The sequence below is a fragment of the Zootoca vivipara genome, chromosome 2 (genome assembly GCF_963506605.1).
Source record: "Zootoca vivipara chromosome 2, rZooViv1.1, whole genome shotgun sequence".
Lineage (NCBI taxonomy): Eukaryota > Metazoa > Chordata > Lepidosauria > Squamata > Lacertidae > Zootoca > Zootoca vivipara.
In genome coordinates, this window is record NC_083277.1 from 115,671,178 (window position 1) to 115,689,673 (window position 18,496).

The 18,496-nt window shown below is 45.2% G+C and overlaps 1 protein-coding gene across 2 annotated transcripts in view; it reads right to left on the reverse strand.

Moving 5' to 3' along the window:
* Positions 1-75: 75 nt before the first annotated feature.
* The window catches only part of AVIL (advillin), a 39,941-nt gene continuing 21,520 nt past the window's right edge, over positions 76-18,496 (reverse strand). For both annotated transcript variants that reach the window (XM_060272099.1, XM_060272101.1), the window contains exons 12-20: positions 16,442-16,579; positions 14,613-14,771; positions 13,180-13,359; positions 11,255-11,400; positions 7,795-7,939; positions 5,373-5,561; positions 4,429-4,497; positions 2,917-3,048; positions 76-665 (exon numbers count right to left, since the gene is read on the reverse strand). In XM_060272099.1, the coding sequence (XP_060128082.1) occupies positions 552-665; positions 2,917-3,048; positions 4,429-4,497; positions 5,373-5,561; positions 7,795-7,939; positions 11,255-11,400; positions 13,180-13,359; positions 14,613-14,771; positions 16,442-16,579 (1,272 nt within the window). In that variant the 3' untranslated portion in view covers positions 76-551. The remainder of the gene's footprint in view (positions 666-2,916; positions 3,049-4,428; positions 4,498-5,372; positions 5,562-7,794; positions 7,940-11,254; positions 11,401-13,179; positions 13,360-14,612; positions 14,772-16,441; positions 16,580-18,496) is intronic.

An 18,496-nucleotide genomic window follows, 5' to 3' on the forward strand; every position in this document is an offset into this window, starting at 1 on the left:
GTGCTTAAATCCCGTACCTGGTCCCCAAAACTAGAGCTTTCTGCACATGACTGTAAGCAATCATTGCAGAACTACAAGCCCCGGCATTCCCTGAGGTCACAGGCAGGATGGAATGAGTTATTGAGGACAGTGAAGCTGGATTTTAATGTTTGCAATACAGGTATGCACTCTACAAGGCCCAATTCAAAACAGAACAGCCAGCCATCGCGTGGCTCCTTAATTTACATCAAGCGCAACCGATAGCAGAGACGGCTGTTGCCTGTGGATCTTCTGAAATTCAGTTCTGCCTGCTTCATTTGAGTTGGTTTTCTCACCACTGTAGACTTGCAATGGTGAAGCCCTTTTGTTGTTGTTGTTTTTAAGTCCCTGGACAACAGCAGCCTTGAGTAAAAGATACGAAACCAACCTTCAAAGCGCAATTTAGGCACAAACGTGATACATAAGGCAGCTCCCTTCGCAGGCTCAGCTGCTTCTGACTAGGGGTCCTGCCCCCAAATCAATAGGAATTGAGTGCGGGTGTCGCCTTTTCAATCTCGAGAAATGCTTATTCTTCAGAAAAGCCCCTTCTCTTTCTTCATGTTGAGTTGCTTCCACGGGGGGAGAGCAGCAAACTCTTCCCTGGGGATCCCAAAGACTTGGAGGAAGTCTTGTGCTGACAGGAAATTCTGTTGATGAGGGGGGAAAGACCACAATAACTAGATGAGTACCGTAAATGAAAGATAGGATTTGAGCAGCGAGTGAACACAATGGGGTCCCACTCTAGGTCACGTTAGCACAAGAGGATCCAAGAAAGAAAGTTAATTGTGATGAATTGCTTTTGGCCGTAGTCTTCACACACATCCGCTGAGGTGGAAAACCTACTTCTGAATGTGGAACGTCAGACTGCAAGTGTTTGGGGTGAGGGGATTGAATGCTCCACTTTAGCAAACGAATGAATTAGGTAGATTTACCTCTAGATCAGGCATCCCCAAACTTCGGCCCTCCAGATGTTTTGGACTACAATTCCCATCATCCCTGACCACTGGTCCTGTTAGCTAGGGATCATGGGAGTTGTAGGCCAAAACATCTGGAGGGCCGCAGTTTGGGGATGCCTGTTCTAGATATTCCCACACATGAAATTTTATTATTTATTCATCAATTTATGTGCATGGTCATTTTACAGAGTACGACGATAGGCCCCTGCCCCAACCAGCTTACAATCTAAAATTAAACACGGGAAATAGAGGGGAGTGGGTTAACAGGCCGAGTTACAGTTGGGCATAAGAATCCTTCCCCCTGACATGCTGGTTTTCTGTGCGAAGGGGGTTTATTTTTTGTTTCGTTTTATATGAAGACACATTTAGTCCTGCAAGTCCCTATCTGCAGTCTGAAGTGGTACAGCCTCTTCATCTTCTATTTGTGAGAGTGGTTCTAACTTCAGCTATACTGGAGTCTGGCCGTGTTTCAAGCCTTCAGCAATTTCGCCAGGTATAGCCCGTGCCATTTGAAGCCTGCCTCTGCAGCCAAGAGGACTGGGAACTTACCTTTTAAAGCAGGGGTCCCCAAACTAAAGGCCCGGGGGCCAGATGCGGCCCATTCGCCTTCTAAATCCGGCCCACGGACGGTCCAGGAATCAGCATGTTTTACATGAGTAGAATGTGTCCTTTTATTTAAAACCCATCTCTGGGTTATTTGTGGGGCATAGGAATTCGTTCATATTTTTTTAAAAAAATATAGTCCGGCCCCCCCACGAGCTCTGAGGGACAGTGGACCAGCCCCTTGCTGAAAAAGTTTGCTGACCCCTGTTTTAAAGCTTAAGAATGAATTCTGCCCCAAATGCCAAAATGTATGTTTGCATGGCACAATCATTGGTAGCCCTAACAGGATGCATGTATGAATGAAATTTCCAGCCTGCTATTCCTAGGGTGGGATACACAGGTAGCAGCGTTTCCCAACCTGTGTATCGCAGACTTTTAGTGCTTTGGTGTTTTGTTTTTCTGTTGGAAGGCTCCAGTAAGCAGTGGCATATTTGCTCCCACTGTTGCTGCCTGCCAGCCACTTCCTTTAAAAAAAAAAAAAACACAGGGAAGAAAGGAAGGAGCAGCAGGGGGTATCCCTACATGCTCAAGCATGTGCCTTGGTGCTTAAGTAGTGCAGAACAGACCTCATGCTACGCTATGGACTGAAGGAACGTGAGGCTAAAGAGTCTAGATCAGGGGTCAGCAAACTTTTTCAGCAGGGGGCCGGTCCACTGTCCCTCAGACCTTGTGGGGGGCCAAACTATATTTTTTTGGGGGGGGAAATGAATGAATTCCTGTGCCCCACAAATAACCCAGAGATGCATCCTAGATGTGCAAGTGTCTCTGCGTCCAGTCCCCGTGTCCGCGCTACTGCGCATGTGCCCCACGGACACAGAGATTTGACGCACACACACACACGCTCTCCCCACCCCTCTGCCTACCGTTTCCCTCGCAGTCCTCAGAAGAATCGCGGCCTTCTCCTGGGCGCCCGCTGGCCAGCTGGGCTCAGCGGAGCGCCTCGACGAAGCGGCGGCCGTGGGAGGGGCCAGCCGGCCCCCCCACGTGCTGCCGCCGCCGAAAAAGGCTGAATGTTCTAGCGCCCGTTTAGTAAACGGGCTGAATGACACTAGTTTTAAATAAAAGGACACATTCTACTCATGTAAAAACACCAGGCAGGCCACACAAATAACCCAGAGATGCATTTTAAATAAAAAGACACATTCTACTCATGTAAAACCATGCTGATTCCCGGACCGTCCGCGGGCCGGATTTAGAAGGCGATTCGGCCCCCCGGCCTTAGTTTGGGGACCCCTGGTCTAGATGGGTGAAAGCCTAGCAACCCACAGGAATGCCAACTTGAGTTCCATGACGGAAGAAAGCCGGGATATAAGTGCAGGGAAACAAATAAACAACTCACCTCCTTCTTAGCAGGATCCACATCTTCTGGTAGCTCATCCTGGCTGGACAGCAGGACCTCTAGAGGGTAGGTAGGGCAGTTGCTGCTTTCCAAGGTCCCAGGCCTTGGAGTGAGCGACGCACCATTCAGATCCTGAGCAGAAAAAGGAGCAGGTTTTTAAAAACGCCATCTGTAGAAGCAGACCCTATACAGTGGTGCCTTGGAAGTCCATTCGACTTCCAAAACGTTCAGAAACCAAGGTGTGGCTTCCGATTGGCCGCAGGGAGCTCCTGCAGCCAATCGGAAGCAGCTTTGGACGTCTGGGTTCCAAAGAATGTTCACAAACTACTGGAACGCTCGCTTCCAGGTTTGGGAGCCAAAATGTTCAACTCGCAAGGTGTTCGGGATCCAAGGTATGACTGTACAGGCTTCTTATATACAGAAATTTAATAAATATAATAGAGACATTTAATTAATAAATAATTTCTATGTTTATGAGGAAGCAAAACTGGAAGCACTTTTAAGACTAGGACCCCAGAGAAATCCACCTCCTGTGCTTTTGTGCAATTCACTGCACAGGAGAGGATGAGTAACTCGGCTGTTTCTCTCTGGTTTGGGGGGGGAGAATGAATGGCAGGAGTAGTGAACCTTGCAGACACACAGTGGGCAGGGTCCTCTGTGGGTGGGAATATTGGGCTTGGGGGAAGCCTTCAATTATTTAACAAATTTCTCATCCTCTGGTCACGGCACACTACTTTAGAAAGCCACCAGTGTACCAAAAGTACTGGTTTATTATGGGATTGCAGAGGAATAAAGGCATCGGGGTTTTCCTTTCCTCGGCCATGATGTTGCTGGAGGTGCAGTAGAAGGCAGAATTTTAGCTCAGTTTTGACTGTGTCCAACAGAGAACTCACGCCTTGCATGCAGAAAGTCCCAGATATTAATTTTTGTTTCCTAACCAACAGACAATGTGAAATACTCCCTTCCTGAGACACTAGTTGTAGCCAGTCCTAGTCTTACCCAGAGTAGTTCCATTGAAATTAACCAACATGGCTAACTTAGGCACATTAAGTTCAGTGGGTCTACTCTAAGCAAAGCTGGCTGCAACCTAGAACTTCTATCCAGCCTAGATCTAGGGTGGGGAACCTCAGGCCCAGAGGGAAAATGTGGTCCCAGGCCACCACCCCTCTCAGCCCTGCTCCACACCCTCCTTGAGCACATTTGCCGGGCTGGAAAGTTTATTTGAACAGTCATAATGTCCCCTCTTTGCCTAGATAGAAGGTGCATGTCCCAAACAGAAGACTCTGACTTTTTCACAGCTGGGATGTTGTGTGCTGTAGAGAGGTAAAAGTCATATCTGTTCCCCCACCCGCTTTTTTTTCATGATTTCCTACCCATGAAATAGATAACACAGGGTTAGATTGGACAAACAACATGATCTGGTAGTTTTCTAGCTTCTTACGCACGCAGATTTCTCCCCCTGCTTAGCCATTGACCCCGTTTCTCACTGGGGAAACTGAAGCGTCAACTTACAGCCGTGATTCTGACAATGTTGGTGGCATCTCCCAGTTCCTTCTTCAGCTGTTCATATGTCTTTCCTTCCTGCAAGGGTTCAAAAAAACCACTTACCTATAATAAGGTTATGGCACCATAGCACCTTACTGTGCTAGAAACAGGGTTTTATTCCCAAGCATTTCTCCCCAAGACCTGTTTTGAATTGAGTTGCAACCAATTTTTGGAAAAACGTGGAGAACTAAGATGACCTGCTTGCATATTCTTATCACGAATTCAATAGAACTTAGAGTAGGCATGGTTAAGACTGCAGTCAATGCATTGATCTTCTACATCTATAGCCTGGATATTCTCAAAGGCGCTCAGGGTGTTATGAATTAGGTTTAGCTGACACCCAGTATCCAGTGGTTCACCGTGGATAATCAACAGTGTACAAATTGAATGCCTGCCAAAATCAAAACAACAAAACAATCCCCAAAGGGTGCTTGCAAAGCACTTAGATTTTGAATGTTACAGTAAAATATCACAATCAAAATTTATATGAAAAATTCCACATTCAAAAACTTAATTGACAAAACTGGACATACCTGCAGATTTCAAATATTTGTCAGTATTTGTTTCAGCAAATGACCCAACTTACTCTATTTATTTCAAAAAGGGGATGTGACACTCTCTGTCAATTTGGCACATGGGATGAAATTCAACATCACACTGTCAAATCATTCTGTCACCGCAAACCTTTCAGTTTCCAGACACTGTGCTGGGGGTTCTCCTGACTGCCTCAGAGCCCATTTCAGGGGGTGCATTTGGGGGGGGGGGAGAAGCCCTATTGTGTAAGTGGAAGTTGTCGCACAGGCCTCCGCTGACCAAACTCATTTGTTGAATTTCACTCATGATACAGTATAAATCGCCCCCAGATCTCTAGAAGACAAAAGCAATTTGGTTCAGGCATGGTTTCCACTTACACTCCACCGATATGGGTCCCAAGCCAGGAACCAGCCTGTGAAGTTGGGCGGCTCAAAACCTTGCTTGATTATGAGGATGGGGGTGTCGGTCTCCTTCCCACTGGGGTGGGTCTGCAGGTATTCCTGAGCCATCGTCAATGCCTCCTTCCTCTCTGTTTCGTTGGCTTCTTTGCCAATCCATAGGAAAATCTGGGGAAAGAGAAGAGAACGATGGATGATTCAGAAGTTGCTCGTTCGAGCAACAGGGAGCATTAGAGTGGGGGAACCTGCGTTCTCCAGATGTTGTTGGGCTACAACTCTTGACAATGGACCATTGCCCTGCTGGCTGGGACTGATGGGAATTAGAGTCCAATGACAGCCACCCCTAGCTCAGAACTAGGGGTCAGAACTAGAAAGCTTTTCTGAAACCAGACTGTAGTGATTACAGGCAAAAGTTGATGCGACTGTGCAGGACGACACGGTATCTTTCCTGATCATAGTAGATAAAAGGAGCACGCAGAGACTGAGCTCTGCTCCCATTCAGAGGTCTAGATTTAGTCTAAGGTCACCCCTTGCTCATAATGTACAGCTGCCCTGGGAGAAAACTAGGGAAACGTTAGTTTGGTTTTGACTGTAAGGATATTCCCAGGTGCCACAGAAGGCTTGGGGGACAACACCAGTAAGGAAGCTAAACCAGGACAAGCAGAGAAACTCCTGATTCCATCCTGATAGGCAGCTAAGTTAAGTGACTAAACCATATAATGGCATTATTCACAGACTATGGCAGTCGAAAGGCTCCTTCAAACTCAGAACTCCTAACAATAGGGCAGTTAGATGCTGAAGGGGAGCAAAGCAATTGTGTCAGGAGCTGCATCCTATTGTCTATCTCCATATTATCAGTGGCATTAGGGGGAAAGAACCAGTCCTGGCTATTGTGGCTTATAACCATTAGCAGACATCCTTCATGAAGCAATTTTTGCATTTCTATAGTTCTTTTGCTAGTCCTAGAAACTTAGTACACTCTCGTGTGTGGGGGGGGATGTATTTTGGAGCTCATTTATTCTGCCTTAGAACCAAACTTACTGCCTTTGCCTTCTGCTAAGCCTTTCCAAACTACAATATTTTTAAGGCACTGCTAGCCTCCAATGCGCCCCCCCTCCCTGCTCTGCAGAGTAATCAGACCTCCAAGAGGCTGCCTTGTACTCCTTAACACTCAAAATAGAGTGAAAGAATTACAGGAAGTAGCCAGAGACTTTAAATCATAGAATCATAGAGTTGGAAGAGACCACAAGGGCCATCCAGTCCAACCCCCTGCCAAGCGGGAAACACCATCAAAGCATTCTTGACATATGGCCGTCAAGCCTCCGCTTAAAGACCTCCAAAGGAGGAGACTCCACCACACTTCTTGCCAGCAAATTCCACTGTCGAACAGCTCTTACTGTCAGGAGGTTCTTCCTAATGTTTAGGTGGAATCTTCTTTCTTGTAGTTTGAATCCATTGCTCCGTGTCCGCTTCTCTGGAGCAGCAGAAAACAACCTTTCACCCTCTTCTATATGACATCCTTTTATATATTTGAACATGGCTATCATATCACCCCTTAACCTTCTCTTCTCCAGGCTAAACATACCCAGCTCCCTAAGCCGTTCCTCATAAGGCATTGTTTCCAAGCCTTTGACCATTTTGGTTGCCCTCCTCTGGACACGTTCCAGCTTGTCTGTATCCTTCTTGAACTTTAGTGCCCAGAACTGGACACAGTACTCCAGGTGAGGTCTGATCAGAGCAGAATACAGTGTTACTATTACTTCCCTTGATCTAGACGCTATACTCCTATTGATGCAGCCCAGAATTGCATTGGCTTTTTTAGCTGCTGCATCACACTGTTGACTCATGTCAAGTTTGTGGTCTACCAGGACTCCTAGATCCTTTTCACATGTACTGCTCTCAATCCAGGTGTCTCCCACCCTGTATTTGTGCCTTTGATATATTTTTTGCCCAAGTGTAGTACTTTACATTTCACCTTGTTAAAATTCATCTTGTTTGCTTTAGCCCAGATGTCTAATCTGTTAAGTTCATTCTGAAGTGTGATTCTGTCCTCTGGGGTATTAGCCACCCCTCCCAATTTGGTGTCATCTGCAAACTTGCTCAGGATGCCCTCAAGTCCATCATCCAAGTCATTGATAAAGATGTTGAATAAGACTGGGCCCAAGACAGAACCCTGTGGCACCCCACTAGTCACTACTCTCCAGGATGAAGAGGAGCCATTGATGAGCACCCTTTGGGTTCGGTCAGTCAGCCAGTTACAAATCCACTGAATGGTAGCATTGTCTAGCCCGCATTTTACCAGCTTCTTTACAAGAATATCATGGGGCACAGCCCCCATAGAATGAGAGGCTTAGAAATTCAGGACAGTACGGTACTTCAGACTTCCCTGCCCCAGCCTCACCTGGTCCCAGGTATCCAGCATCATCACATCACTTTCACTGAGGTCATCTTGGGTAAAGTCTGTGATCTCGATGGCTACAAAGTATCCAGTCTTGTTGGAGCATTCAAAGAGCCGTGGAGGGTAATCAGGGACCTCCTCTTGCAGCCTGTAAGAAAAGAGACTTTGAAAAAGCCCTTTTTAGGTCTCACTTCCAATGTGCTTTTAAGGATGTGCAGATGTGCAGATGTCTCTGCAAAAAGCAGAGACATCACCTTGCCGACAAAGGTCCGTATAGTTAAAGCTATGGTTTTCCCAGTAGTGATGTATGGAAGTGAGAGCTGGACCATAAAGAAGGCTGATCGCCGAAGAATTGATGCTTTTGAATTATTATTATTTTTTAAAAATATTTTTATTAATTTTCCAATTAAAACCAATTATATCACATTCAATATTTCAAATTATACACATATATATATCAATCCAACCGAATGTTATGCCAAATCATCTAAAGAATTTTTTATTTGGGTTCCCATGCTTCAAGAAATTGGGAATTCCTCGCAACCGTCCACTGCCGTCTTTTTTCTAAAGTTCAAATCGTCCTCCAAGTTCATAATAATCCAGATCTTCCCCTTACAGTCACATAGATGTTTTCCACTCAACCGGTTGTTTCCCAGCTGCTGAGATAAATATCAAACAAAGTTTCACAGATGTTCTTTCTCCTGTGTGAGTTAATCAGTCCAGCCTCCCCATAAATCTTCTTAGTGGAGCTCCCTGTTGCGTCGAAGCAGCTCGAAGCAGCGCCATCTTGAAAAGCTCAAATCACTTTCGATTTCTCTCATAGCTATGAAGATTTACGATCTTTATAGAATTTACAGCTTTTCCAGGCAGGAGACCCAAACATCAAACCATAAACTCTTGGTAAATTAATGGATCTCCTTGCCCTATAGCTGAACTTAGCTTCAGGTCGCTGCTCCAATTTAAAGTGCGTCACAGATCATAAATCCTCCGAACGCGTCCAGAACTCCTTCCGTCCGACTAGGGGGGGGGCTTTTCTCATCGGCAACTCCACATCTTTTAAAAAATATGCTCAGTAACAACAGTTATAAAGTTCAACTCACACAGTCTTTTGCTTCTCTTTCACTCCAAACAAGCCAGGACATCGCGTCCGGGAAGGTACGAGGCAACATATATGAAAATAAAAATAAAAACTCACTTCCCTTATCGCTCCGTCCCCATCAATCCTTCTTCCAGATGTAGTACAGCCTTTGACTCCTCTCCCTCAGCAGCATAAATTTCTCAGCAGTAAACAGCGCTTCTTCCCCTCCTTCTGAAGTATGTCCATAGATTTAAGCCTAATTATCTTCTTTAACCATGGAAATCCCCGCCATGCAGATTAGCGTCCGGGAGTCCTGGCCCTCGTAAGTGCTTTTCAGCCCAAGCTCCCCCCACTCCATAAACAGTCGGAGTGGGTCTGGGGGCATCGCGGGCCAGCGGCCCCTCTCCGTAACCCCCGGAGAGGGTAGGGGGTTGCCATTTACTCCCCTAGCAACCGCCAAATTCCTTACGAAGGTCAGAGAGATGGAAAACAGGTCCGCCATTCCTGCCGGCGGAAACCGGAACCCGATGCTTTTGAATTATGGTGCTGGAGGAGACTCTTGAGAGTCCCATGGACTGCAAGAAGATCAAACCTATCCATTCTTCAGGAAATCAGCCCTGAGTGCTCCCTGGAAGGACAGATCGTGAAGCTGAGGCTCCAATACTTTGGCCACCTCATGAGAAGAGAAGAATCCTTGGAAAAGACCCTGATGTTGGGAAAGATTGAGGGCACTAGGAGAAGGGGACGACAGAGGACGAGATGGTTGGACAGTGTTCTCGAAGCTACGAACATGAGTTTGACCAAACTGAGGGAGGCAGTGCAAGACAGGAGTGCCTGGCGTGCTATGGTCCATGGGGTCACAAAGAGTCGGACACGACTAAACGACTAAACAACAACAACAGATGTGGACCAAGAGCAGCTGGCCCTGTTATTAATCCCTTTCTTTATTATTTTAATTTTACTTGCTTCTCTGCTGCCCTTCAACATAGCATATTGCCAAGGTGAATTACGCCTGCCATTAACAATCAATGCACAAACTTTATGATGCAAAAGTATTTTAGCATTGTAATAAAAAAAACTAGCAGCAGTAAAAATAATTACAACCCAACAGTGTTTTTTTAGTTAGCTTTTTTTCAAAAAAAAAAAAAGCCTTATCAAAGCATAATATATATTTTTTAAGGCTTGGCTTGTTGAAAAGCTCTTGGAAGTAGGCGCTAAGTCTACCTCTCTAGATAATTCTTCATCTGTGATTCCTGCATTGCAGGGAATTTTGCTAGATGACCCTTTGGGGGTCCCTTCTAACTCTACAATTCTGGGGTGCTAATGTTGGGAACAGAAGGTGCTTTCAGGTGGGTGTCATTTGAACATGGCTATCATATCACCCCTTAATCTTTTCTCCAGGCCAAACATACCCAGCTCCCTAAGCCGTTCCTCATAAGGCATCATTTCCAGGCCTTTGACCATTTGGGTTGCCCTCCTCTGGACACGTTCCAGCTCGTCAGTATCCTTCTTGAACTGTGGTGCCCAGAACCGGACACAGTACTCCAGGTGAGGTCTGACCAGAGCAGAATACAGTGGTACTATTACTTCCCTTGATCAGTGTTTCTCAACCTTTTTTGGGCCACGGCACACTTGTTCCGTGAAAAAAATCACGAGGCACACCACCATTTAAAAAGTTAAAAAAATTAACTCTGTGCCGCCCTATATTAAAATTATGACTGTAAGAAACACTTGCCAAATATTGCTTTCCGGCGGGTCAGTGTTGAATATTGGCGGCCGCCAGGCACGTGACAATGCAAATCGCCCTTCTCGTCACCGCACGTCGCGGCACACCAGCCAGCGTCTCGCGGCACACTAGTGTGCCGCGGAACAGCGGTTGAGAAATGCTGCCCTTGATTTAGATGCTATACTCCTATTGATGCAGCTTGGAATTGCATTGGCTTTTTAAGCTGCTGCATCACACTGTTGACTCATGTCAAGTTTGTGGTCTACCAAGACTCCTAGATCCTTTTCACATGTACTGCTCTCAAGCCAGGTGTCTCCCATCCTGTATTTGTGCCTTTCATTTTTTTCTGTCCCCCCAAGTGTAGTACTTTACATTTCTCCCTGTTGAAATTCATCTTGTTTGCTTCGGCCCAGTTGTCTAATCTGTTAATTGATCCCATAATCTGTTTATTATGGGATCAACGCATGCAAGTTTCTCACAGCATCCATATGATATCATTAGTATCAGAATACCAACCCATATCCCCCCCCCTGCCCCATTTAATCCAGATTCACCCTTCCTGGGGAAAATCTGGTAAGTGATATCCAAACACCTGCTTGCAATATTTAAGCCCCCTGCCTAGTAGCAAGTACAAGAGTTTAGGGACAGGGTGCAAGTACCTTTTCTCACTTGCATAGGGGGCTTTGCCTCCAAGCAGCTCCCAAAACTCGGGGGGCTCCTGCCCTTCCGTTACCATCTCCTGAATCCCGTTGCAAAGGGTGGTGGCCAGCTCCTTGGCCATTTCCCGTTCATCGCCACTGGAACCCTGGTATGAAAACCCACATAGGTAAAACGGTGAAAGTGGAACGGCAGCTTGCTGACACACATCCAGATGGGCTACCAAACAATCTTGAAAGATTCTGGTGTAAGGGGACACCGGCAGTCATGCCTTGACAAGGCACCAAACATTCCCCCCCCCCCCGAGCAATCTGGGCAGTACAAGCCTTAGGTACTTCTGCACTTGCAGCTAGAAGTCAACAATCTTGCCCCTCTCCCATAAAAAGGGCAGCACAGGCTGTGTTTGCACGTAATACTAAACCCTGGTTTAGCATTGTAAGAACAAGCTGTAGCAAGCCTCGGGGTCACGCGCGTCCCACTCTTCTGATGTGACTGGTTTCGTCAAACCATAGTTAGGATTAACCCTGGTTTGCCTGGGTTGTGACATCACACAAAGCAGCATTTAATCTAAAGTGGAAGCAAAAGCTTCCCCCTCTTCTGACATGACTGGTTTCGTCAAACCATAGTTAAGATTAACCCTGGTTTGCCTGGGTTGTGACATCACACAAAGCAGCATTTAATCTAAAGTGGAAGCAAAAGCTTCCAAATGAGACGTTTCTATTGTAGCCCAAGAGTTGCCATGGCTTGTCCTCATAAATGCAAATGCAGCCGCTGCAAGGAAATGTTCTAGGAATAGAAGAAGCTGCCTTATACAGAGTCAGCCCCCTGGTCCATCTGGCTTTGTATTGGCTACCCTGAACTGGATGACAGTAGCTCTCCAGGGGTTTTAGACAGGAGTCTTTTGTAAACCTAACTGGAGCTGCAGCAGATTGAATCTGGGACCTTGTGCATGCAAAACATGCGCTCTATCACCTCTGAGATATAGGTATGGTGCTCTTCCTCTGGAATTTGCTGCCCTAGGCAACTGCTGCGCTCTGCTTCATGATAATCCTAGTTCTGTGTTCAGTCCTGCACCAGGCTGGCCATGTGCACAAGTCAAGGGGCTTGTGACATCCTTTCTCTATTTAATTTTAAGCTGCTAATCACTATGTGCCAGAATCTGTACAACATACCATGGCTGAAATGCTTTCAAAATTTATTCCTACGTTAGTACATTTCCAAGCACAATTCAAACTGTTGGTGCTGACTTTTACAGCCCTAAATGGCCTCGGCCCAGTATAGCTGAAGGAACATATCCACCCCCATCATTCAGCTGGGTCCAGTGCCGAGGGACTTCTCGCAGTTCCCTCCCTATGAGAAGTGAGGTTACAGGGAACCAGGCAGAGGGCCTTCTTGGTGGTGGCACCTGCCCTGTTGAACACCCTCCCATCAGATGTCAAGGAAATAAACAACTATCTGACTTTTAGACTTTTAGAAGACATCTGAAGGCAATCCTGTTTAGAGAAATGTTTAATGATTGATGTTTAATTGTGTTTTTAATATTCTGTTGGGAGTCACCCAGATTGGCTGGGGAAACCCAGATGGGCAGGGTATAAATAAATAAATAGGTAAATAAATAAGTCACACATTTCCAAGTTATCTTTCACCACCACAAAAGACAGAGATTTGGGACTACTCTGCTGTTTCTAATGAAAGTTGAAGGTTCCCCCGTCACTGCAAGAAGCCCAAATTCTATACCAGACATTTGGTCTCACCAATATTTTTTTTCTTAATTCCGACACCCACCTGTCCATGTAAAAAATTTTCTGGCGGGATGCCCCTGTGGCGGCCTATTTGAAATGCAATGGATGGCGGGGTTCTGAATTCCCACCCACCCTCCTGCTTGACTGCCCTCATCCCTGCCCCGAGCCATCTTTCCTAGCCTCACCTTGCCATACCACAAGTAATGGTCCGTCTGGGTCTTCAGCAGGAAGACATCGTTGGAATTGAGAGAGGCCGCCAGAGACGGCACTTCTACTGCCTTCGTGTTGGAGCTGTCCGTTCCACGGATCTGGAAGAGCCGCACTGGGGGTTCCGCTTCGCTTCCGCCTTTCCTGGATGTCCCGCCCTAAAGAGGAAGTGATGGAAGGGCAGAACAACAAACCAACATCGCTGCTAACCTAACAACACGACTGGAGTGATGCTGGGTACAGTGGCATAGCTCACCTAAGTTTTGTTTATTATTATTATTATTATTATTATTATTATTATTATTATTAGATACATCAAAGAACAAAAGAACAAATGAATATAGAGATAAACACAATATTAATTACCAAAATATAAAACAAAAAATGGTCTTTGGCCTATAGACCAGACCTCCCACTATTCCTTGTTTCAATTATATGCTACTCGTTGCCAGTATGCACTTTTATCATAGATTAACTAATTCTTAATTTATTTTAGATCTTGCTTTGGGCTACTACTGAACTTATTCAAATGCTGCACCAGAGTTTAAACTGCTATAATTATTTTGCAAATAAACTTCGAAGACCTCCCATTTTGAAACAAATGCCTGTTTTGGTTTGCTCTTTATTTTTTTTCTGATAGGCTATCTAACTCTGCATATTCTGTCAGTTTTTGAATCCATTCATCAATAATGGGGATGTCATCACTCTTTCATTTTGTAGCAATAAGAACTCTAGCTGCTACTGTAGCATATAAAAAGATACCCTTCATTGAGTTTTTTCAACTTTCAGAAGATATTGCTTGCACAATAAGGACTATGTTCTTTTTCTCTCTCCCCCCTTTTAAAAGGAAAGGGAAAAACACGTCAAGTCAAACCTGGTGCCTAATGTTGCATGGTTGATGTGATTCCTGGAGTATCTAGGACTCCCCGCCACCCCCTTCCCTTTTTTTTACAGCAGGGATGACGGAGACAAGCTTCCATATTCATTCAAAGAAGGGAAGCTCCAACAAGGAATGAACTGTGATGTCACCCCATGCCCTTCCCATCTTGGCTGCTGAAAGCGACAAGAATAAGATCCAAGGACAGAGTGTTCCACTGAGATGTCAGGGAATCTGGGTTCTGGTCTCCTCCTTTGCTCCTGACTTTTCAGAAGGGCAAAGAGTTTGTCTTCAGGGAGAATCTGGCTGTGACTCACAATGGCCTTGAGCAGGGATGGGGAACCTGTGGCCCTACAGGTCCCATCACCCCCAACCACTGGGCTCAGGATTATGGGATATGGAGTCCCAACAATACCTGGAGGGCCCTGGGATCCTTGCTTCGAAGCTACAGCAATACCCTTAGCTGTAACAGGCCTGACGCCTGGGCAATTCAGTTTGTGATTTTCCACGGTGCTACTTAATCCTCCTCCATACCTCAAAGAAGACAAGCTTGCCTTTGAAGATGGCCAAGAAGTGGCGCGGTTCTTTGCCCATGCTCAGCCGCACCTGCACAGGCTCCCCGTCGAACTGCTGGTCCAGCTCCACTGCGTGGTAGGCTGAAGCCGCAAGCTCGTCCACCGTGGCATGGCGTCCCTGTTGAGTACAGTAATTTGAATTCACTGAAATTGTAAGTGCTTGTATGCATTGCTATGTGTTTAAATTTGATTGGTTGGCAACTGAATTCTATAGCGTTCTCTAGTGGTTCTCATGTGATGAGTTAAGGTTGGTCACATGGGAGGGATCTAGTGAAGGAGAGACTTCATTTTATGGGAAGCAAGATGACTGTGTTTTAGAATCCACTGTGAACACTGCTAAGTTGAATAGAGTGTTGGAGTGCTTCTTCTCTCCTTGAAAGAAAGAGAGTAGGTAAAATGGAGAGGGTAAATGTGGAAATCTCTCATAGGAGTTGCAAGGCATGGCCTAACTGAGAGAATTTTTAATAATTTTTAAATTTTAAATTTATAACCCTCCCATCTTGCTGGGTTTTGCCAGCCACTCTGGGCGGCTTACAACATGTATAAAAACACAACAGAGCATCAAACATTAAAAAACAAAATATCCTATACGAGCAACAAACAAGCCAGCCAATAAATCAATACAAACAAACAGCAGCAGCAGCAGCAATAATAATCAGTTTACAGTTATACCCAAATTAAAATAACTGCCAACCCCAACTAAACATTTAACCAACATCAACCTGACAAAAACAGAACAGGAACCAAAATTAGAATCGTTTAAAACATTTTAAAACCTTTTAGCTAGTTGCCCCAACCCAAGAGTTGTTCCAGCAATGTCCCTCCGGCCTCCCAGAAGCCTCTTTTAGGAAGGACACAAAGTGGCTTCAAATCAGTGCAAAGGTAAGTACAAATATGCATGCATGAATACAAGGGAATAATACAAAAATGAAATTAAAACAATAGCAACAACATAAAAAATAAATAAATGTAGGCCCATGCTTGGATGAGCATGCAACTGTAAACATTTTGTTTTAATTCATCTATAATTAACAGTTTCTGCAAGTAAAGTGTTTGAATGTTAAGAGTCTGGACACTGGTCTACTTTCAAAAGAAGGGTGTCAGTCATATATATGATTTGACCTTCTTAGCTGCACTTTCACTGCTATTATATTCAACAGCCCCTGAAGCACAGAGAGATCTAGCATGCGGTGAGTATAGCTGCATGTTACAGCCACGTTGAGTGAGGGTCTCCAACGTAGGCTCTCATTAGCCATATTGGATTTAAGAAACCCAAGTACAGAACCTCACAGAGCCATGAAAGTTATTGGACGACTCTGAGCCAGTCAATCTCTCTCAATGTCATCCATCCAAAAGGGTTGTCCTGGGGGTAACACAAGTAAAACCTATGCATGTCAAGCTCTATGGCGGGAGGGATGTAGTTTGTTTCTCTGCTCTAAGGAGGAGCAGAGTGCAGGGACTTTGTGTGCCACATGCAGTTTGTGCCCCAGCTAATTTCCCTAACCATAGTTTACAACAGGCATAGGCAAACTCGGCCCTCCAGATGTTTTGGGACTACAACTCCCACCATCCCTGACCACTGGTCCTGTTAGCTAGGGATGATGGGAGTTGTAGTCCCAAAACATCTGGAGGGCCGAGTTTGCCTATGCCTGGTTTACAGCCACCATTACCTGTACGCCATGGACAACTGAAAGGAACGTTTGGTAGCAGCACCTAAGACTTCTGAAACCAACTCCTCTGGGAAGTCAACAGAAACGGGGCCTTCCTCATTTTAAGCTCTTCACTTACCTGCCAAATGTACAAGATGTAATGGGGTTTCCTGTTGACCTCATAGGTGTACAGGACTAAGTAGCAGTCTCCACCGTAGAAGAATCCATGCCATCGATGGTCCACTGGCACCAGCTCCAGGTTCTCAACCCTCCAGACCTAGAGATTGCAAAACAGAGGGTGGAACTAGATGTAATCTCAGCAAATGTGCAGTCATAACCTAGGGAATGGTTAATCTACCTATTTCTGGCCCACGTTTGGGCATTTATCTGCTTTATATATATATAAAAAAACGGCACGCAAATTCGTATTTCAGTATGCATTTTATCAAAGACGATAGATTCAAATGCACATAATAAAAATGATTAGTGACGGTGGCATGCAAAAACACATAAAATTAGGGAGGAAATGCTTGCGAAAATATGGACAATAGTAAAAGCGGCATACAAATATTTATTTATTTGGAGAAATTTGCACTAAAATGCTGGTGAGTTTTCATGAGGATTTTTTAAAAAAATGCAAATTGCTGCATTAAACGTGGAGAACTGAATTTAAGACTGGGAAAAAGGGAAGCCCAGAGAACCACAACTGACAGATCCTTTCATTGCTACCTTAACACTTGTTCTGCTGAGATTAATTGAAATGTATGGCAAGGGTGAGCAGGTGGAAGCAGCACATTATCCCTCTGGTGCTGGCACACCACTGATTCCCCCCTAAAAACATCCTCAGGGCTGCTTTTCAGACCAAGCTCACTCATAGTTTCACAAGCTGACATGGCAGCAGGCAGTGGCAATGGGGGAATTGAAAATAGCTGACAGTGGCATTTGCAAAGCAGAATCCGTGAGCATGGATAAGGATAAGCACCTCTTCTTCTGCGCACCAAATCCCCCCAGAAACACTGGACGAGTTAAGCACAGCATCGGAATCCCTGTGTTTCCTTCATTACATCTGGTTCTGTACGCAAAGATACTTTTGAGCAGGCATACTGTAGATTAGATTAGATTAGATACTGTAATGAGGGTGAAAGAGGAGAGCGCAAAATATGGTCTGAAGCTCAACATCAAAAAAACCAAGATCATGGCCACTGGTCCCATCACCTCCTGGCAAATAGAAGGGGAAGAAATGGAGGCAGTGAGTAGTTTTACTTTCTTGGGCTCCTTGATCACTGCAGATGGTGACAGCAGTCACGAAATTAAAATACGCCTGCTTCTTGGGAGAAAAGCAATGACAAACCTAGACAGCATCTTAAAAAGCAGAGACCTTGCCTACAAAGGTCCGTATAGTTAAAGCTATGGTATTCCCAGTAGTGATGTATGGAAGTGAGAGCTGGACCATAAAGAAGGCTGATCGCCGAAGAATTGATGTTTTTGAATTATGGTGCTGGAGGAGACTCTTGAGAGTTCCATGGACTGCAAGAAGATCAAACCTATCTATTCTGAAGGAAATCAGCCCTGAGTGCTCACTGGAAGGACAGATCATGAAGCTGAGGCTCCAATACTTTGGCCACCTCATGAGAAGAGAAGACTCCCTGGAAAAGACCCTGATGTTGGGAAAGATTGAGGGTGCTAGGAGAAGGGGACGACAGAGGACGAGATGGTTGGACAGTGTTCTCAAAGCTACGAAGATGAGTTTGACCAAACTGCGGGAGGCAGTGGAAGACAGGAGTGCCTGGCGTGCTATGGTCCATGGGGTCACGAAGAGTCGGGCACGACTAAACGACTAAACACACACTGTAGATTTCACACTTCCAACATCCCAGCTCTTGTGACTTCTGACACAAAATAAATTCCAAGGAACATCAACTCCTAAGAGCTAAACAATCACATTCTGTATCCAGATTATATGGTGCCAATTAAGACAACAATGCAGTTTTTCCTACTCTGAACATCTCTGGCTGCAGAATTGCCTTTTCCCGCCATGAAATGGCAATTATTATTTTTTAAAAAAACCTTTTGTAAAAACTCAGGGGAAGGGTGCACAAGCAATATGGTAGAAACATTACAGATGAATGCGATTCACATTCACAAACAGCCAGTTTTCAGCCGTTTGTTGCTAATGACTTCTAAGGCTTTGCAA